The 23012-nt window shown below is 32.5% G+C and overlaps 2 protein-coding genes across 2 annotated transcripts; both read right to left on the reverse strand.

Annotated features, from left to right (window-relative positions):
- Positions 1 to 1138: 1138 nt before the first annotated feature.
- LOC135953851 (uncharacterized) lies at positions 1139 to 13206 on the reverse strand. Its single transcript, XM_065503865.1, has 3 exons — positions 13051 to 13206; positions 9246 to 9658; positions 1139 to 3047 (listed from the first exon to the last, which is right to left on the reverse strand). The coding sequence occupies exons 2-3, from the start codon at positions 9252 to 9254 to the stop codon at positions 1335 to 1337; spliced, it is 1722 nt and encodes a 573-aa protein (XP_065359937.1). The 5' UTR covers positions 9255 to 9658; positions 13051 to 13206; the 3' UTR covers positions 1139 to 1334.
- A 7785-nt stretch (positions 13207 to 20991) lies between these two features.
- Positions 20992 to 22607, reverse strand: LOC135953731 (uncharacterized). The gene has a single exon (XM_065503713.1). It carries the CDS (start codon positions 22245 to 22247, stop codon positions 21285 to 21287), a length of 963 nt encoding a protein of 320 aa, XP_065359785.1. The 5' UTR covers positions 22248 to 22607; the 3' UTR covers positions 20992 to 21284.
- Positions 22608 to 23012: the final 405 nt, after the last annotated feature.

Here is a 23012-nt window from a genome sequence, read left to right on the forward strand (position 1 = left end):
CCGATTAATTATTTGCTCGATTAACTGATTAAACTAGAAGCCCGATTAATTGAATATCCTGGTAGGTACCTTACACGTTTTGTAGATCCACTAAGAAGGCATATTTGGAAATTCGAATTTCAAGGGGGTAAAAATGGTTAAAATCGGCATCTCTATATCTCCAGAACTAATAAAGATAGCACTAAAAGTCGAACTTAATCTAAATTTATGCAAAAAATAAATGGACAGGTGTGTGGTACTTTTTGATTTTGGTACTTTTAAAGGGAAAAAATGGGCGAAACCCAAGTTTTACAACTTTTTTGTATCCCGTATCCAAGAAATTCTATATAAATGGAATAGTAGTCCATCTAAAAAAATCAAAAATTTTGACACTTTTTAGAAATTTGAACTATAAGGGGTTAAATAGATCCCTCTTTTTTGGTACTTTTTATATATTAATATGTTATAAAAATGTTTATTATATAGAGTAGTAGCTATTTAAAGCTTTTTCCTATATTAAACATATATTTTAGCTCTTATTTTGAAACATTTGTACAATTTATTGTAAATTTATTCAAAGTATTGGCCATTGTTAGCTATGATATTTTCCCATCTTTCTGGCAAAACAAATGGATTCCGAGCCAAAATAACTGTTCATCTTTTGAGGATACGCATCACTTTGGATACTCTGTTGCCCGTTTTCGTCTTTGACAATTTTGCTTCTCACTTTTGTTTTTTATGGTCCCTGGTGGTGACCATAAAAAACTCAACATTAAAATTGGTGGGGTACCATTTATAACTCGAATTGCAACACAACGCAACACATAAACTAGATGAGTACGATTATCACTCCTGATATTAATCGAAAGGTTTAAGCTTGCTATATGAAGATGTAGATCGACTAGGGACGTACTTGAATCGACGTGGGATACCCTGGCATTTTGCATTTTGCTTTTCCATCAACTGCTTTTACAAAAATTATTATAATTGTAATAGATTTTTCTGATTTTCGTTTTGTTATTTTCTCATTTGTTTTTACGGGGAATGTTTAATTTAGAACTTACTTCCTAAACATTCTACCTTGTATAGTTCCACCATGATCTGAAAAACATCTATATTCCTGTTTTTTCAGAATTTATATTTATATCTTGTATTTTTTTAGCTTACGATTTCTTAAATAACTATTATTAATTAAGCAATAAAATAACGTAGTAAATAAAGGAACTAAAAGCTTTTGTTTACTACTAATTTAATTCTACTAACAAAATACATTAACGATTTTTAGAATTTTTTACAAAAATTACATTTAAAACAAGGTAATTTTTGGTTTGTTTATCAAATATACATATGTAGGCTCAACCGATAAACTCTTCATCTCCGGTATTCTCTGCTTCGGGATCATTTTTCAAAACCTCTTCCAGCTGGGTTATCAGACCAATAGCACGATAGTTTTCCTTAAGCATGGCATACTCCTCCAAAGGTTTGAGCAGCAAAAGAACATCTCTAAAACTGGTAACATGACGTGGTAAATCCTCGTGATCGTTATCTTCCGATTTATAGGATGATGGTTGAGGAGGATAATGTTGTTGTTGTTGAGGTGGTGGCGATAGGTAGGAGGGAGACAGTTGCTGATGAACTTTTTGTATGCGCAATTGTGGAGGTGTTGTTATGAGGGTGTTGGTGGGCAATATATAATTATTGTCCTCCAGGGACTCTTCTTTAATTTGCACATTCTCTGGTTGAGGTGCTAGGCGTAAAATATTTTCTTTGGGTGCAATAGCAGGAACTTTTTGTATGTAAATTATGGTTTTTGCCGGTGGTTTGGCTGGTTCTTTAGGCATTTCTCTAATGGTGAGCGTGGGCATTTTGCGTAATTCAATGCTGGTTTGAAATTTACGCTGTAGTTCCGGATCATTGTTAATCGATTCAATTTTACGGATTTTCAAAGGTGGCGGCTGTTCCTGATGAGGTCTCTCCACTCTTATTTCATTTATATCAGGCTTGACATCCTTTTCCCCAGCGCCTTCCTCATCTAAATAGATAATGGGATTTTGTTGAAACTTTAAACCAGAATCAGCGACATTTTTCCCTGGATATTTGGGCATAACACGCATTTGTAATGCTGTCTCTTTGGGTGTCAGTGTAACGGTATTGTCTTTAGCTTTGTTCTGCATACGACTGCAATAGCTCAAGATGTCCTTTAGATCCAAACTCAAAGGCGGTCTCTTGATATGTGTCAGATCCTCTTCTCTATCGCACAGTTTATTAAATTCTACAGTCCATTCTGTAGTGGGTTCAAAGTCCTGCACTTTTAGAATTTCATTAAATTCCCGGGCTACACGACGCAATGATGCCGGATCCAATTTCATTGATTTATGATGAAATTTAACCCTAAGCGAATATTCCTTAAGAGCCTCTTGCAAAAAATTCAACTTACGCAAACGTTTCGTTTCATATTCCACATTCTTAACATCATCCTTACTGTACTTGGTCAGCAAAGATCTACCTGTTTTCACTTTGGTACAATAGGTCATAATATCTTTTATATCCAACGAATGCTGGGGTTTAGTGTATATGGAAATCTGTTTATTGGACAACGAAATATTATAGGTGGCCTTAAATAGATTTAGCCATTTCTTGGTCGGCGAAAATCCCGGTATTCGTAAAACATCTTGAAATTCCAAAGCTTTGTGTTTTATCAACTCTTCGGTTATGGGCAATTTTGCATGATATTGCACACGCTGTATAGACTCGTACACACACTCTCCCAGAAACTTCATTTTTCTCTGTTTTAAATCCATTTGCATTTCATGATCAGCATCGATCTTTTCTTTTTTACTTTTCGTTTCGTTATAAAAATCCATAACGGCTGTACGATTTGTAACGATATTTTTTATTTGCTCCCAACTACAGTTAAACATGCGCGCTACTTTCTTGTACATGGGACGTTGATCGTAGGCATGGATAACGGCCACTTTTTCCTCTAATGTCAATATATTACGCACACGTTGGGGGCTGGGATTAATGGTAGTGTTGTCGACATCTATAAACTGATCAAAATCATGATTCTGTAAGAGAGAGGAGAAGGAAAATTTTAGTTTTACGATTAGACATACATATTTTAAGGGCCAGATTTAGAAATACGACCGGAAAACAATTTTAAAGTGTTTGTGGAAAAAAAAAACTCAAAAATTATTTGAAAACTGAGTGTTTTTCATATAGAAATTTAAAAATTGTTTTCCGATCGGTTACCATTTCAGCCATAGAGAACATAGAGCGGAAAATAATCACACATACAAGTGTTGTTTTCATGTAGTTTTTTTTACTAATACATTCTCACCACTTAGGTTTTTGACAACTGAGTTAGGTCTTTGACAGGAGAGTTTGACAGGAGTCTTTGACAGGAGAGCTTTCAGTAAACTTATTAAGGGCTTAAGTTTCTCATTTGTGCAAATTTGCGCGATGTGTTTCATGAACCCACTTTTCAATTTTGTGCAAGTTTATACAGAAAATTTATATTTGATAAAAATGTCAAATAAAAATATATTCAACAAAAGCTTTATCAATTTGTTTTTTTCAAATTGTGTAAATTTTAAAAATGTTGAATGAAAGTTAAATCTTTGGAACAAATGGTGGTATACATAGTATGGAAGATTTTGTTTATGTTCTAGCAGTTGGTTAATGTTTTCATACACAATACCATTTAATCCAATCATTCTGTTCCAAAGTTGCACAATTTTCACATGTACAAAATATTCATATTTTATTTGATTTTTATTTCTTATAAATAAAAATAAACAAAAGCAGCTGATTCATTAAATGCACAATAAATTCAAGTTTGCGAGTCTAAATTGTCGCGCAAACTTATTGGAGTTGTGCAAATGAATTTCCATACATTTTTTGACAGTTCATTTGCGAGAGTGTAAAAATGCACAGATTGCACAGTTTACGAGGCATTTAAGCGTTTACATGAGGACCCTTATTACAATTTTTTTGTGAGTCGGTCTAAAATACATATATCAACTGAGAGGTAGTTCAAAGGCATTTCCAAAGAATAAGGTAATTTAGAAATTTGCATGGATAATGGATCAATTTTTATGTATCATCCGAAAAGAGAACAGTATTCTCTTTCTGTTTCGTCCAGTCATGCGTCTAACAGTTTGAGAACTTATATCCAATTTTAGACTATTGATAAACTCCCGGGTAAAAACTTTTGAATGCGGGATTTGCAATAGATGGCGTATCTTTTGAACGCAGCTTGTGCTTTTAATAACTTATATGTCATTTTGAAGAGTACAAATCTGTCATTTATTCTCACTTAGTTATTGAAGATTATAGTGTAAACAACAAAGTTTTTTCTTCAAAAAATGTGTCATATGCGGGAAGTTTTGCTTTACTTCTTTAATTTGAAAAAAAAATGCATCTAAAGAACACCGATTGCTGACGAAAGCTAATAGCGACAGATGGTTTGTGCGGTTCAAAAGTGGTGATTTTTGATACGGAAGACAAATATCGTTCAGGCCAGCCAAAAAAGTTTGAAGACCAAGAATTGGAGTTATTACTCCATGAAGCAATTTCGAAATGTTCGCGAGCAGCAGGATTCATTAAAAAGCAGGGAAATTGGGTAACATAATGTTACGAAATTGTACTTGAATTCAAATATAACGATTTTAAGGGCTGATTTAAAAGTGCTGTAATAGCAAACTGTAACATATCTGTGGGCATTATTAAATAAAAGCTTTCAGTTGATTTTATCGTAAGTTGGCAACGCTGTATTCGAATTCGAATATTCAGGTAAAGAACATTGTAGAAAGTACACCACAGATGGCGTATGTATTAGTAAGATCTAGAATATTCGAATTTTGTGGCAGAGGTTGCAGTCGTGAGTTATAAACATCAACTGAGTGCCTTAAAGCAGTCATGCCCAAGCCCTATACTCTTGGTACTCTTTTGTTATTGTAATTGCTCTTAGCTATAGGCTGTGTGTTTTGTATACTCACTAGAGCACTCAGCATTAGCAATACAAAATACACAAACAACTTTGTCTTATTATTTTTTTTGTCGTTCTTCACTGAATACACGCATGTTGAAAGCAACAACACTTTCGTATGCTTGCTGGTAAACATTGACGACTGCGATCATCCATGTAGATTTTGTTTTTATTTATCGTATGATTTTTTAAAAATGTGTGTGTTGAAAGTGAGTTTTTTTTTTTCTTTTTTCTTTGTATGAATTGGTTTTAGCAACAACAAATATTGAATAAAAAGTAGCTTTTCTTTAACTGTATTGGTGTTTACTCTTCCATAAGGAACTTGTGGGCACCCCTGCCTTAAAGTGTCCTGTATTTTTCAAGTGAATTCGTATACATTATAAAGTGTCTGTATTTCTGAGAATTTATAAACGTGTATAAAAAACATTGAGTGACTATTTAATTCCGTTCCCAGCAGTTCTAGGAGTCAGTACCGAACTAGTGATTGTACCCATCATTTAGGGTGGGAGCTAGTTACTTCAATAGCCACGTGACTAATCATTTTAACACGGGCATGTCCTAGGCAGGGGGTCAATTGTCTCTTTTTGATTACAATGGGACTGTCTAATAGCTGGTCCAAAGTAGGCAACACATTGGATTCACAAACTGGTTACATGGCGTCAGTTACCTTGCTAGCTTTGTAACTGGTTACTTGATCAGCTACTTGACTAGTTATTTTAACATGTGCATGTCCTAAGCAGGGGTCAAAAAAAAGTTTGAAGTGACTTCACCATAGGTTACTAAGAGACACTAAAGCAGGGGTGCCCACAAGTTCCTTATGGAAGAGTAAACACCAATACAGTTAAAGAAAAGCTACTTTTTATTCAATATTTGTTGTTGCTAAAACCAATTCATACAAAGAAAAAAGAAAAAAAAAAACTCACTTTCAACACACACATTTTTAAAAAATCATACGATAAATAAAAACAAAATCTACATGGATGATCGCAGTCGTCAATGTTTACCAGCAAGCATACGAAAGTGTTGTTGCTTTCAACATGCGTGTATTCAGTGAAGAACGACAAAAAAAATAATAAGACAAAGTTGTTTGTGTATTTTGTATTGCTAATGCTGAGTGCTCTAGTGAGTATACAAAACACACAGCCTATAGCTAAGAGCAATTACAATAACAAAAGAGTACCAAGAGTATAGGGCTTGGGCATGACTGCACTAAAGTGACTATTGACTTCATGCTATGTTACATCCGATATCAGTATACTTAAGCAAAAATAAAAATAAACTGTATGAGAATTATATTAACACAATTTGTAAAAAACCAGTTTGTACGAATTACTCACAAAACGTTTAAAGTGACTACACTCTCGATTACTTAGAGACACTTAAGTGACAATTGTCTTCACGCTAGATTACTTGGGACGTATAAATTATCCAATTGTCTTCTCTCTGCACTACAAAGTGCACACACGTGTCAAATGACCAAAATATATAAATTGGAGTCAGCCAAGTGATAAGACATTTGTGGCAATTACTGTCTTTAATGGATACATTGACTACTTGCTTAACTGCTGGGTTGTTGTACATTTTAAATAAAGAGTTGTTACAATTTTCAAACTACTAAACGGCTTTTATTTGCAATCAAAAGTATCCGGTTTATTTAAAGGAAATAAACTAATGTTTTGAAAAAGTTAAAACGTAACAATAAGAATTGAAGCAGAGAGTCGTTGTAAGACTATTTTGCATCCCCGAAAGGATGCTTGAACTCTATAACAGAACATCGTTTTTGCACTGAATCATTACTTGCGATGAAAAATGGATCCATTACGATAAACCGAATCGTAAGAGATCGTATGTGAAGCCCGGCCACTGAATCATTACTTGCGATGAAAAATGGATCCATTACGATAACCTGAAGCGTAAGAGATCGTATGTGAAGCCCGGCCAACTAGCCGAATCGACAGCAAAGCCAAATATTCATGGCGCTAAGATAATTCTCTGTATTTGGTAGGAGAAAAAGACAGGATATTATGAGCCGCTGAAATCTGACCAGACCATCACATGGAACGCAACTTATTCGTTTGAAGCTAGGATTAGCCGAAAAATGCTCAAAATATACGGCCATACATGAAATCTTAATATTTCATCATGACAACACTAGGCCACATATTGCAATAACTGTTAAAAACTATTTAGAATGAAGTGGTTGGAAGGTTTTGCCTCAACCGCTTTATAGTCCGGACTGTGCCCCGTCCGACTACTATTTGTTTCTATCGATGCATAATGCTCTCTCTGGGATACGATTCACAATGAAACGGTATCTTGTTCCATATCAAAACATGAGATTGGGAAGTTTTGCCTCACCCGCTTTATAGTCCAAACCGTGCCCCGTCCGACTACTATTTTATTCGATCGATGCAGAACACTCTCTCTGGGATAATAGCCTGTAATGATATTTTGTAAATCCAAAGACTTTTATAAATAAAATGAAAATGAAAAAAGATAAGCTTCACTTTGGAATAGAGTATCCAATATCGGCTTATTAACTTACACGATTCATACATCAATATCTCCGGAATTGTTCCGGCTCGATTGCTATTTAAAATCGAGAAAATCGGTTCAGAAATGGTTGATATATAATGAAAAAACCAGGACAACCTCGATTTTTTACCTATTTTTGACCTATATCTGGATTACTAAGTCATTAATATAGGCAATATGAATATCTAATGATAGATATTTCAAAGACATTTGCAACGACGTATGTAAGACCATAGTAAGTTGGACCTACAATGGGTCAAAATCGGTAAAAATATTTTTTAACCCGAATTTTTTTTTTTTCACCAAAAGTTTTTGTTTCGCTAAATATTAAAAAAGATTGAAAAAACAAAAAAAATTTAAAAAAAAATGTTAAGACAAAATTTAAAAAATTTAAAAAAAAAAATTTTAAAAATTAAAAGTTTAAAAAAACAATTGGAACATTTTTTTTTCCAATTGTTTTTTTTTTTAAAGTTTCATTGTTTTGCTAATGTCATACTTTAGACCTGTTGCACCTATCTTTCGGAATGGTTATTATTCCAATCGATTTTGTTTTAGCTTCTTCAGAGTCCGTTTGATTTTGTAAATTCCCAATATATGCAGTTTATAATTCTGAACTTCCAAATTTAAGTCAAGTTTGTGGTTAAGAAATTATTTAAAAATATGAAAAAAAACAAATAATTACACATAACAATTCTAATTAGAAAACTGAAAGTGGTTTCATTCCGAAAGAAATTTTCGTTTTACTTTTTCTAAAGAAGCAAATTGTGGAATTAATTCCACTTTCGATCGGAATGGAAGAATTCTGTGACGTGGTGGTTTAAATGTATTTTATTCAACTTTAATACACAGAAATTTACTATATCTTAATTGAAAACTTTGTAAATTTGAAAATATTATTAAATATATTTGTAAAAGTGAAAAAAATTTCCATTGTATTGTCACTCACAGTAGGTATATCAAAAGAAAGGTATTTCAAGGGACTTTCCAATGAATAAGGCAACATAAAAGATTTGCATGGACAATTACCGTTATTAAAATACAGTTACCGCTAAATCAACATTACGGAAATAATCAAAATTTCGGTTAGAGAAAACTTTTTACTGTTTCGAGGCGATAGTCAACCTTTTTCAAAGTTGACTACCGTTTCAAATCGTTAAATAGTAACGGTAATGCTAATTTGGTTTATTTCGGTAACGGCATTTTAAAAATATGTTAAGAAATTTGGTATTTTATTATTTATATTTTAAATTATTCTGTAGATTTCAATAAACTTAATTTTTATTATAAAAAAAATATTTTTATACATAATTGCAAATTCTATATATTGTAGAACGATATTTAGAGTAACGGTATTTATGATTGTATCAGTAACGGTAATTGCAGTTATTTTGGAATCGGTAACAGTAGCTTTAGTGGTAACGATAGCCCACCTTGATTTTTTTTAGTATGTATTCGGTTTTAAACATATTTGTAACTATAAAATCAATATAAGGTTCACAAATTTGGTTGAGTTACCCAATATTCAATAATTCCGCCAAAAACACTATAAATTTTACAAATAAGTAGAGGTATTTCAACTAAATTATTGTATTATTTAGCCACTTGTTAGTTTAGCACACTCTTTAACACTTTAAAATTGAAAATAACATTTAGCACTTTATTATTTTAATGTCTTGCATTTTTCAAATATTAAATTTACTGTATTTTTTATTATATTTTATTTTTTTTTGTTGAAACTCACCTGAGCCATATTAGATCAACGACTAAACTGTTCAAAGTTGTTGGAAACAGAATTAAAAAAGTAAAAAAACAACAATATTTTACGTTGAACAGAGCCAAACTTGTTAGCAAAAACCACAGCAGCAACAACGGCTGCGACGGCCAGGGGAAAAAATGTTAAAGTATAAATTCAGTTCAGTTCAGAAATTAAAAAAACCGGGTAAACTTGTTCCGTTTCGAAAAACCAGTTTTATTTAAATTCCAAAAAAAGATGATATTATAGCCCAATAATACGTTAGCCAGCTACAGTAGAGCCAATTTAACAAAAAACAATATATCGCTAAACGGCCTCTTTGGTAAATGTTGTTTGTGGTGTTTGTTATTATTGTTGTTAATGTTGTTGTTGAGTTGTCGTTTCAAAACCAGATTTTTAAACTATAATAAGAAAGAGAAAAAACCTGTTTTATTTTAAAATATAAAAGTCTTGCTAATGAAAAAAAAATTATTAAAAGTATAAAAAAGGCATAGAGTCTCAAAACCAGTTTACAAATTCAAGATTTGCCTTGGCTGCATACATGAAAAATTGTACCCCTCAGTTACTCTCCCCCCTAAAAACATATGAAAAATAAAGTTCTTTATACAAATGTATTTTTTTTTTGGTTTTTCGGTTGTTGTTGTGTGTTTTGTTTTTATTTTGATTTTGCATTTGGCTCAACAGCTGTTTTTTATCAAAGAAGAAAACACATACAACAATTTTGTAAATAAAGAAAAACGTGCTCACATCAAATGCAAACAAAAACACAATTTCAAAATAAGAGGAAGACATTAAAGAAAATAACAGGACCGGCAAATTTTGTTGTTGTGTTATTGTTTTTTTGTTGATATTTTCATTTGTTTATGTTTACGTTTCTATCAGTTGTTGTTGCTTTTTGTCGATTCTGGGTTATCATAAAGCAGGGATGATAAATAACAAATAGTACTAAATACATTGATGTCAAAAATGGTACTTTTAATGAATTTATAAATTTATCAGAAATTCAAGTTAATTTAATACCCTTCACTAAAGCATAAAAAAAATATTATTTTGCTTATAGGCATCTCAGCTAATTGTGGACAGATTTTCTTGATTTTAAATATCAATCGATTCAGAACTATACTCGACTTACATTGTATGTATTGATGTATCAATCATGTTTGTAAGTTATTGGGAGGCTTCTGAAAGTTTATTTCCACAGACAGACGACAACTCCACTATTTATAACGATCCAGAATCAAAAGTAAGTGTGAATTAAGATTTTAAGATAATAAAAATCCATCCAGTCTATCCATCGATTAAAAATTAAAAGTTTCGGTTTGTTTCAGATTAGGCTGAAGTTTATGTTTCGTTCTGAAATAAAGGTTGGACTTTAATGATTTTCACTACCTTAAATAAATCAAATAATGGCAGAGTCCAAAGTTATATGCATTTGAATATAAAAAAATTTAAAAAGATCATTTTTCGATAATTTTTTGGGAAAAAATTACTTTTTTTCTTTTTAAGTTATCTCAAAGAATTTCTAAGAAGATGTATAAAGAATTTATACTTTTCCAAAAGCTAACTTTACATCAAATATTTTAAATGAAAACAAATTTGAAAATTTTTGATATCGAGAGAACCAGGTCCATCCAAAAAACCTGTAAAATTCATCTTTAGGGCAAACATTCTCAAATCGCTTAGTCGATATCAAACTATAATAACTCATTTTAGATAGCCCAATCTGTTCTTAATTATCTTGTAAAGGGTTCCGATAACCCTGACCTTGGTATGGATATTATAGCCCAAAAACTAAAAAAAAATAATTTTTGGGATTTTTCAAAACTTTTGGAAATTACTGGATTCCAGATAACAAATTACAAAATTTGTTTTCAGTTTTTTATTTCCAATAGAAAAATTTACATAACTTTAAAATTTCATTAAAAAATATTTATAAACAAAAATTTAATTTTAATTTGAAAAATTTGTATCTATGCAAAAACTTAATAAAATGATTTTTTTTTTGTCATATTTTTCAAAAAACTATTCCATGAATTTTTTAATTGTCAAAAGTTATATATACATACGGCTTATATATACATACGTTATTTTGCGCATGTCAAATTTAATTCAAACCGGACTAACCGTTTAAATGTGACAGATTTATTTCGATCTATTTTTTTTTCTATACAATCTTTTGCCTAGTGAGAAAACGTTCTAGTGTCCAGCAAACAATCCTGTAAGTATCTCAAGTCGCCCTTGTGAAGCGATAGTAGCTTTCAAGATTTACTATTGGACAGTGAGATAAATTGGAAAGTGAGATAAATCTGAGCTCTTTTTTATGATCTTACAAACCTTTGGAAAACATTAAAAATTACTAGCGAAATTCTGAGTCGGTGGTCTCACTTATAAGCGCATACTCCAATTTTTCAGCCTACAAGCTGTACTATAGAGGATAAATTCTAATCAACATATTCAGATTTTAAAACTGCTGTGACAGTGAGACTATGCACCTGTCGAAATAACGAAAATAACTAACACATATAACTAACTTCTTCATTAAAAAAAGGTAATTCACAACAATTTAGTACTTTGCGTTAATATCTTGAATCGAATTATTGCTTGTGATGATAAATGGATCAATTGCGATAACCCGAAGCGTAAAAGATGTGAAGATCGGCCAACCAGCCGAATCGACACCAAGGCCAAATATCCATGGCGCTAAAGTAGTGAACTGTATTTGGTGGCACCAAAAGGGTCCTATCTATATTATGAGCTACTGAAATCTGGCCACACCATCGCAGGGAACCTGTACCGAACGCAACTGGTTCGTTTGACCGACAAAAAGCCCAGACATTAAACCATAATATTCCATCATGACAACGCTAGGCCCCTAGTTGCAATACCTGTTAAAATCTACTTGGAAAGAAGTGGTTGGGAAGTTTTATTTAACCCGCCTTATAATCCAGACCTTGCCCCGTCCGACTACTATTTGTGTTTATCGATGCAGAACGCTCTCTCTGGAATACGCTTTACATCAGGACATAGAATCGGAAATTGACTAGATTCGTTTTCGGCCTCAAAAGATGAGCAGTTTTTTTGGCTCGGAATCCATATGTTGCCAAACAAGATGGGAAATAGTCATGGCTAACAATGGCAAATACTTTGAATAATTTATATTGTACAAATGTTTCAAAATAAAAGCTAAAAATTTAAAAAAATCTCGCATATACCCAATATACCTATCAACCAAAGTTTTCGAATTCAACTAATTCAAAATTAAATTTAGCACACGAGTTACATTTCAATAATTCAATTCTGGCTTAAAGGGGGGTCAGACGACATGTATTGCTTGTGTTTTGTGCCATGTATTGGGACATTTTTCCATATGTAAACATATACATACCGTGTGATCCATATGAAACTTTGTGTATGTAAAATACATGTGTATTACACGTGACATTTTTGGCAATTAGAGCATGTTCTATTTTCGTGTGTATAACAGTGTTGTATTTTGAAATACAACACTGTGTGAGTGCAAAATAAAAAACGTTGCCTTACGTTATAATAATTTACAATATTGATTGTAACTATACTAATTTTTCAATATACAAAATAAGTGATTAAGTACATACATATATACACCATTGTTCCCTTTCTTGCTTTAATTGTACCCAAAAAAGTACCAGCTATTTCATCCCTGTTACGTACCAACAACAGCAAACCATGTGCCTCCAAGTTATGTGAAGAAATTTTGTGACGTATAAAATAAAAATATTCATTCCAACACATTCAATCTATTACACACACTTACCTATTACGTATATAAAAATGTACTCTGTATGTATATAACAAATATATAGTACGTTTTAGCTTATTTCTTTTATTTCCACATGAAAACTAAAGATCTTAATTTTCACTACACTATAATAACATGTACGGTGTTTTTACTGTCAAAGCTAAAATACAACTGAGACTTGACAGCCAGCAAAGAGTGTTATTATTGCTGATAAGAGAGGAAAATTGTGTACTCTTTTAACACGTTATTCATGCTCACACTCTCCTTGTTTTGGTGGTGTGATCTCTCGGGTGAAGCGAACTACATATTAATTATATTTTTTCCACTTGTAATGAGCTCAAAAATAAAATGAAATAATTAAAGTGTTTTTTTTTTGTATTATCAGCTGAAAAGTTCTCTGAAAATTTAAATATCTATATGTAGGCTAGAAATGCACTTATTTAAATTTATATATTAATGGGTCTGGTATTCATATAATACAAAAATACATTCCTAAATTATCAGTTCTTGATCATTTTAGTACTAAAGTGCAAACAATTTGTGTGTCAAATTGGGTCATTGTAATTATTGTTAGGAATTTGCTTTTGATTTATCGCGTATAGTGATAAAATATCAAACGGGTTTCAAAAGCTTTTAAGAGTTGAACGAAACGTTTGTTAGCTTGTGTACAGTGTAGCTGAAATATGGCGAAATTATAAATTAATGTTAACATGCTTGCTATATGTGAAAAACTTTTTATACTCAAGGATTAACATCCCAGAATTGGGATGTTAATCCAAAAAATTGTGGACACTTGATTGCTGAAAAGGATACAAATTTTCATTTAAGTGTGTCTAGAATTTATTGGGGAAATATTAAAATTGTTTAGCATCAATAACAATTGGTATAAATCTGTGTAATTCTGAACATTAATTTGGGGTAGAAAATTTTTATAATCTTTCTTTGAAATTATTCTGGTACCAGTTCCTTAATCAGTTAAATTTTATTTGATATTGTCACCCCGGAACTAGTTCTAAAGAATCATTAAAGATAAACCACCCTTTTTTATAACGGTTCTAGAACTAGTTCTTTCATCAGTGGTATCTATTTGAAATTATTACGGACGAAAGTAGTTATGTGGAACATTTGAGGTCAATTTATTGATTCTTTGATATTATTACAAACCAAGTTTCGGTTCATGAATCCATTCTAGCTCTACGTAAGGAGTTCCGGAGCCAGTATTTATTTCTTGTTTTTTTTTTTTGAGGAATGAAATTTGTTTTAAAGAATAACCACCTCATTATTAGTACTGTACAAGAACTAGTTCTTCCTTCAGTGATGTCTGTATAAAAATTGTCGGTCATGCAACTGCATAAAGCAACTGAACTTAAGAGTTGCGGAGCCACTATCCATTATTTCCAGTACCAGTGGTACCAGTTCTTTAATTGAAATTGTCATCCACGGAACTAGTTCTAATGTGAGGTAAAAGAACAACCAACTCATTTTAGAAGGTTCTTGCACTAGTTCTTCCATCAGTGGTTTCGGTTTCAAATTATCGCCCATGGATGGCGTATCTTTTGAATGCGGTTTTTGTTTTTAATAAATTATATGTCATTTTGAAGGGTACATATCTGCCATTTGAACAACAACAACTTTTTTTTTTTCAATTCGAAAATGTCGAATTTTGTGCCAACAAAGCGTCACTTGCGGGAAGTTTTGCTTTACTTCTTTAATTTGAAAAAAACGTGCCGCTGAAGCACACCGATTGCTTACCGAATCTTATGGTGAATATGTTTAATCGGATTCAACATGCGAGAGATCAGAAGGGGTGATTTTGTCACGGAAGACAAAGATCGCCCAGGCCAGCCAAACAAGTTTGAAGACCAAGAATTGGAGGCATTACTCCATGAAGATTGTTGTAAAACTCAACAAGAGCTTGCAAAATCATTGGGAGCTTCTCAAGCAGCAATTTGGAAACGTTTGCGAGCGTTTGGGTACCATACGAATTGAAGCCGAGAGGACTTGAAAGACGATTTTGAATATCCGAATTTAAGTTTGAACACTATAAAAGAAAGTAATTTTTGCACCGAATCATTACTTGAGATGAAAAATGCATCCATTACGATAACCCGAAGCGTAAGAGATCTTACGTGAAGCCCAGCCTACCAGCCGAATCGGCACCAAAGCCAAATATCCATGGCGCTAAGGTAATGCTCTGTATTTGGTGGGAGCAAAAGGGTTCTATATATTATAAGCTGCAGAAATCTGGCCAGACCATGACAGGGAACCTGTGCCGAACGAAACAGATTCGTTTGAAGCAAGTATTGGCCGAAAAATGCCCAGAATATGAGATCAGAAATGAAACCGTAACATTCCATCATGATAAAGCGCGGCCACATGTTGGAATCCCTGTTAAAAACTATTTGGAATGAAGTGGTTTGGAAGTTTTGCCTCACCCGCCTTATAGTCCAGACCTTGGCCCGTCCGACTACTACTTGTTTCTATCGATGAAGAACGCTTTCTCATCCGAAACGCATCCGAAATTGACTTGATTCGTTCTTGACCTCAAAAGATGAGTTCTTATAGCCAGAAAGATGGGAAAAGCTCATAGCTAATAATGGTTGCTTCAATCGAAATAATTCTTTATCCAAAGATTTTCTGTTACTAGAATCGACAAATTCTATGTATACAACGAATCATTCGATTGGCAACAAATTGGGTTGCTATTTCGAATCTGTTTTCGTTGTGTATATAATTTTCTCTACAACTTTGTATTCTCTTTAATATGAGTAAAAACATGTAAACTTTTTTTTTGGATTTGAGGGTTTTTTGTGGAATTTACTTTTCACTTATGAGTTTGACGAAAAAAGAAAATGGCAGCCCTAAATTGATCTTTTATCATTTTCTTCTCTCTTGCTTTGTTAACAAATTTTCTCATTCTCTCGTTAATTCTTCGTTTCCATTGTTTACTTTATTTCTTTTCTTGTTATAAATATGAAAAGTATGCTTAGCATTTCTTTCATAAGTAGTTTCGATTTTTTTTAAATATTTGCTGGGGGTAACTTCTAGAGTTGTAAGATGTGGGTACTTTGAAAAATTCTGAAAAAATATTTGAACATGCAATGGTGTAAATTAAATAAAAAATGTTTACAGCTGACACTAAAATAGTATAAAGCAAAAAATGTTGATGATAATATAAGCTGGCTAGAAAATCTATTATTTTAATAATATTATAAATGTAATTATAACATTAATTTTAAATTAAGAGCCAGGAATATGGCTATTATGAATCCTTTTTCTTTATTTCCTTCTATGGATTATTTGTAATTTTAACATTGCTATTTACAAATTTTAAATTAACATGGTAATGTAATAATTAAATATCAATGAATAATGTGATATTCATGACTCATTTTAGCTTTTTTACATTTCTCTTAATTTGTAACAAGGCGCATTTATAGAAGGTGACCTCAGAACTCGCCTTGATTTGTAATATAGGCAATTCCATATCATCGTACGTGACATTTGAGTGGAATAGATTTAGCAAAAATAAGAGTATCTGAAAAATAAGTTGGTCTTTATGTTCCATTCAGAGGGTACTATATTTTAAAATAACAAAAAGTTCTTACGAAACATTGTTGTCCAAAATATCGAGCGAAATAATGGTATATCGTACGTGACATAAAACGGAAGTCATTTTGAGGTACATGCAGAAATATGTGGAAAATTTTCGAATCGTGAGAGGCGTTATATTTTTAATTTCTTACACCATATTTAAATAAAAGCAATCTTTGGATAATTTTATAATAAATAAAATTTAATATCGTACGTGACAGATTTTTCTCTTATAATAAAACAATATATATTCTGTAAATATACATATGTATACAAAAACTAAAAAAATTAATAGAAAATATACATTCGCTTTCAATAAACAATTTTATAATAGCAAATAAACAATCAGAGTCTAATTCTTTTAATACTATAGGCTTAGTTTTAACCGCAATTTTAGCCTAAAACATGTCAATTAAATTAAAAAATTAAATATAGTCAGTTTAAGTTATTATTTTTGCCAATAAAATGTTGTAATAAGCTCTAAATACTTACACATAGTAATATTTTAGTGTTTTCATCATCTTGAAAAAAGTTTCAAAGTTTTTTGGGTTTTCAGTCGTGATAGTCATTCTCGTGGAAATGCCCATATGCAGGAGAGAAACCAAGAGAGTTGTTCTAGCTATTACTTATTGAATAATATAGACATCTTATTAAAATTTAATAAAATGCCGATTCTGTTGTAATAATAGTTTATATACCTTTATTATACCGATGTCATATTTCCACAACTGGCTTCGAAAGGGCGTATTCTGGCAATCGTATTGTCCAAAACCTTGTACTCAGGATCGAAACGTCCAATTAACACCATCATGACGGAATGTATGTTATTAAGAAATGCACTTCTTTTATAAATTCCAAATGTTTTTCTTATTTTTTCTAATAAAGATTTTAATTATGCATGGCTATATGTTGTAATATTGTTTGATTATTATGTGTAATCATCATTCTAAGGGCCTTGGAAATTATGATGACACACATTTAATAATAATATTAAACTTATAAATAAATCAAATTTACCACTTAGTTTAAAATTATTAAGAATTCAACAACAACTATCAATGGACTATATATGATCAATGCTTACCGAGCAGCTCCACTAGATCTATAATTAAAAGCAATGGTTCGAAGGAATTAATTCTTAAAACATTCATATCGAATTAACTCATAAGCTTAATTCCTTAGTATGTATTGTACTTCAAATGCATTGAATTTATTCCATTAAGAATTCATTCTTTTTTAGAACTAATTCCTATAAAATCATTATTTTTTTATACCCACCATCAAAAAAGAAGGGGGATATATTGTTTTGTCATTTGTAACACATCAAAATATTAGTCGCATACCCACATAGGTGTATATATTCACCCTTATCGTGGTTGGCGTAAACGTCATACGCCTACGACTGTTTCGTACTAGATTAAAGATAAAATGCAAACTGTTTCTTTAATCTAGTACGAAACTGTCGTAGGCGTATGACGTTTACGCCAACCACGATAAAGGGGATTATGTGTCCTCATACGATTCTAAGACGATCTATGAAAACACGAAAGGAGCTAGCTGGCTGAAATCCATTCCACAAATACTCTCTGTATATTCATGACAATCTCGAAAATGTTTACCTCTAATAAAGTGTACATTATGTTTAGTACAATGATATTTCAAAGGACTGTTAACTTAGAAATTTGTATCGAAAATAGGTAATAATAATAGCCAGTAGATTAAGCTTTAATTTGATGCATAATACGATAATACACGTGCTCAAATTCAGGAGATATTAGTCGACCAAATCTAGTCTGTATGGTTTCTACTTAAAATCGGGGTCACAAAAAACTGTCGGCATATGAATTAACTTCTTTAAACAAGCAATGATTTCTTAGGAATATTTTAGTATAAAAAGTTAGACAATTAAGTCTGAACGTATTTCTTCAAATTATAGTGAATACAAATCATTAGAACCAATTAAAAGTTATGTAGTTCTCACCAATCTAATTTGAGTCTTAACTTTAAGGTCATCCTGTATAGAACCGTTTTAAATCCAATATGGACCCATTGAATCTAATTGGGAGGAACGGCCAGCAATACCAGTATTGAACTTATACAGATGGCGCAATTAAAAACACTTTGGAGTTCCAAATTTGTAGCATTATAATTCCAGCAAAAATTGGTTTGTAAGAGAGAGAGAGAGAGAAAAGCTAAATAAACCTGCTTACAAAAGGCATGATTTTTATTGACGAATTCCTACTAGGAAGCAATATAATATGCTTCCTTGTAAGGGATAAGAGTAAGTCTGCTTTTACATAGGGCAAGTTTTCTTGCCACAAGTCTAAGTTTATAGAAGAGAGAGGCAAGAAGAAAGAAGAAGGGTACACATTTGCTTGTACTGGCAAGTCTCTTCAATTCACTTTTGTTTTTTCATTTTCACTATGGCGTCATATTAGGTTTTGACCAAGACGAATTTATATACAAGGTGGTGTCGGTGGCGAATTCATGAAAATACGAGCGAATTCATGCATTTTTTTATATATGGAGTTTGACATTCGAAACAATGAGAAAGTGGGTTTGAATGTCAAACTCCATATATAAAAAATTAATGAATTCGCTCGTATCAAGGCGAATTTATAGAAGGTGACGACAGAATTGAATTCGACACCGACACAACCTTGTACATAAATTCGCCTTGGTTTTGACATACCAACACAGACGAGCAAGTTTAAAAGAGAAGGGACTTGCTTCAAGTAAACTTGCTGTGTGTAAAAGCAGACTAAAGCTGAATTCACCCATGAGTTTCTGAAACATTTTTTGTTCGGAACAATTTTTTTTTATATGTAGTTTGAAGTCTCTCTCAAAAATAGAACGTCAAACTACATTTAAAAAAAATGAACTTCAGCTTAAGTTCAATAATTATTGAAATATTTCTACTTCACTTACATACTGCTTCTGTGTAAAGGTAGGATCACACGATTGCCGCAATGAACCAATTTAATACAAATTTTATTGTGCTGAATTGGGGCCCAATAAAGAAATTGTCCCAATCAAATTCTCTGCAGTCACATGATTGCTTCATTTTATATAAATTTGATTGTCGTAAATCGGCGCAAAGCGATTTAGTGGCAATAATTGTCGCATTTCAGTCACACGATTGTTCTAGTTTACGGCAACTCAGAGAAACAGCTGTTGTGCTAGATGTTAAATTTTGTTTTGTTTACATAAATGTAAAACCAATCTATTTTTGAAAAAAATATTTGTTAAATAAAAAAAGAAAATTGCGTCGGCCTTAATTATCATATAAAAAAATTAATAAAGAAATGTTAAAAGATGCATGTGGGTCAGAGAGTGGCTCACAAAAACAATATTTCATTTACAAAAATTAATATTGGCGCTAATTGTCTTCTTTGATTGCCGCACTAGAACACAATAAATATTGGTGTATTTTTAACTTTTTTATTGGTGCATGTTGCCTATCAAGCATTCACATGATTGCCGTACCAGGGTTGCATTTGATTGGGCCAAATAAGCACAATATTGTTGTGGTTTGACATATGAGCCAATAAGTTGTGAAATCACACGATTGACGTATAAAATAGACCAATAATTGGTGCATTGCGGCAATCGTGTGATCCTACCTTAAGGGATAATAGAAAGTTTTTCATGTATTTTTGCTTACATTAATACAAAAATCCATTCATTATACCCTCAGTCCCTCTTTAAAAATTGTACCATAAAAGAGCATTGTCCTTTTCAAGAAAGAGAAGAACGAAACAATAAGAAAGATTTATAGAACAGGGATGTTAGTTAAGTACTAATGTACTCGGTACTTCCATGAAATATTACATTAAGTTCTTTTTTCCGAATTTTAATTGAAACCTATCGAGTATGCTGGCCGATAAATTATTTAGTTAATCACCACCTGGAACATAAATTCGCCTTGCAAGTAAAGTAAACAATAATCTGATGTGATATCAACAACACCTGGTATATAAATTCGCCTTGGTACTTTCGAGCTACAAAAAGTACTCTTTTGTATCGCCAATAAAACCATTGATTGATCCTTAATCTGCTTTTATACACAGCAATTTTTCTTGAAGCAAGTCGTGAGTTTTTAGGAGAAAGAGGAAAGAAGAGAGGTACATACTTGCTTGTGCCGAAAAGTTACTGCAATTCTATTTTGTTATTTCATTCTCATTATGGCGTCATATTAGGTTTTTGACATAAAAAGTGTTCACAGACTTGCTATTTTAAAAGAGAATTGAAGAGACTTGCTTCAAGAAAAATATCTGTGTGTAAAAGCAGACTTATTACAGATCTTATCTACTGTCTTATCTACCTACTTACCCAAGAACAAAATTTTTGAAAAATTTCGAATTTAATTTCAATAAAATATTTATTTATTTCTCTTTCTTTCTATACTTACAGATTACACTTTCGCGCCAATAGGTAAGTAAATTTTACTTTAAATAAATTATATACATATTAATATTTTTAATAGCTAATAACAGTATTTTTAATTAAAAAAAAAATAACTTTAATTCTAAATATAAATAATAATTAAAAAAAACTTCAATGGAATGTTAAAATTATACACATTAGAAACACATTTAAAACAATGTGTTAACGCGCCAGGGAATATTGATGATTGGAAATGTTACGGTAACATTTCACTTTTCACATTTATTTTTGACTTGTTTCTTGAAAATCTGCTCCAATTGCGTTAACAGACCAATGGCTCTAAAGTTGTCTTGCAGCATGGCATACTCCTCCAATACCTTGACATGTTGCAGGGCCTCATCCACCGATTCTATATCGGGCAGTGGTGATGAAGCTCGCCGTTTGGTGCTATATTTTATGGACTGCGTGGAGGAGGTATTGTGTTTTATTGAGGCTTTGGGCGGTGAATCAGATAAATGTAGTTTTTGCAATTCCTCATCCTCTTCTTCATCTTCGATTTCATAGATAATCTTGGGCTCCACACTAATGCGTTTCTGGTTTGGCAAACTTAATTTTCCATTGCCATTTATATCGGTCTTTGCATAGGTTTTGGGGCCAGGCTCTTGGGCTTCCTGTTCCATGCGGCTGACATATTGTATCATATCAATGGCACTTAAATGCGGCCGTTTGGCTTCCGTGATGACGATATTATTGCGCAAAGATTGTAAATCAAAGGCGGGTATACCATAAGTCATTTTGAAATTCTCCAACCAGTGGTAGGTAGGCTGGAAATTTTCCACTGCTATGCATTCTTTGATCTGTAAAGCTTTCTGTCTCACTTTCTCATCATCAATATTGTAGTTATAGTACAATACTCTTTGAATGTACTCGTACATGACTTTGCCCAGAAAGGCGATCTTCTCTTGTCTCTTTTGCAGGCCATCATCACGTGTGTTAATTTCTTTTTGGGGTCCCGCATCACCACTTTTGTACTGCTGTAAGATCGATTCACGATTGATTAGAATGTTTTTGATTTGTTTCGAACTGCATTCAAATTTCTGGGCCAAGCTTTGGAGACTGGGTCGTGTCAGATGGCTATCGTATTCGCGTATGACTTCAACACGATCGGCTAGACTCAAAATATTGCGTGTTTTGTATTCATTATAAATATGCGGTGCAAAATTCGTTTCCATATTGTAAGTGTATGAGAGTCTTAATTATCAACTCAAACTCAATTGGCGCACACACACACACTCGATACAAAAATGACAAGTAATAAATAAACACACTTTTCACTATGTCTGCTGGCGCAACAACAAGATATTCTTGAAACAAATGACAGTTGTTTGTACGTACGCTTGATATGAATGTTAGACGTCAGTTACTGTTGAACGCGATCACGGCTACGACTGAAGTAAGAGTGTACAACTGGAGGCAACGGCGACGGCAGCAGCAGTAAAATACAACACAACCTTTCCCAGTTAATAACAACAAGAGACTAATAATGAACGTTAATGCGTTTGTCTTTCTTACTCTCATACGCTGGTGGATTGTTCGTTCGATCGGTCTTTCGTTCGCTTAGATCGGCCTGCTCTCTAAGGCTTGCACTCGGCTCTAGTTCGTCGTCATTAAAAGCAACAAGCAAAGTTCGACTTTGTACGATCTACAGTGTGTGTGTGTGAAAAAATCAAAAAAGCTTTTAAAGCGTTTTATCAACTCTGTGGCCAGCCCATGGACGACGACAAGACTGTGTCAGCTGTATACAGAGGAGACTACTTGCATTATTTTTATTATTATTATACCTATGTAATTTGCGTTTATACTATATAGAATGAAAGTTCAACAAGTGGTTTTTTCTGCTTCCCGTGTTTGCGGTCGTAGCCATAACGCGTCATCATGATCGTTGTTGATCTTCATATTGTTATTTGTTGCCGTAACCATATGGGGGGATATAAATG

Source organism: Calliphora vicina, chromosome 3 (genome assembly GCF_958450345.1).
Source record: "Calliphora vicina chromosome 3, idCalVici1.1, whole genome shotgun sequence".
Lineage (NCBI taxonomy): Eukaryota > Metazoa > Arthropoda > Insecta > Diptera > Calliphoridae > Calliphora > Calliphora vicina.

Bases quoted from the DNA above. Each gene is read 5' to 3' on its own strand.
- LOC135953731 (XM_065503713.1), bottom strand. From the start codon at position 22,247: ATGGAAACGAATTTTGCACCGCATATTTATAATGAATACAAAACACGC.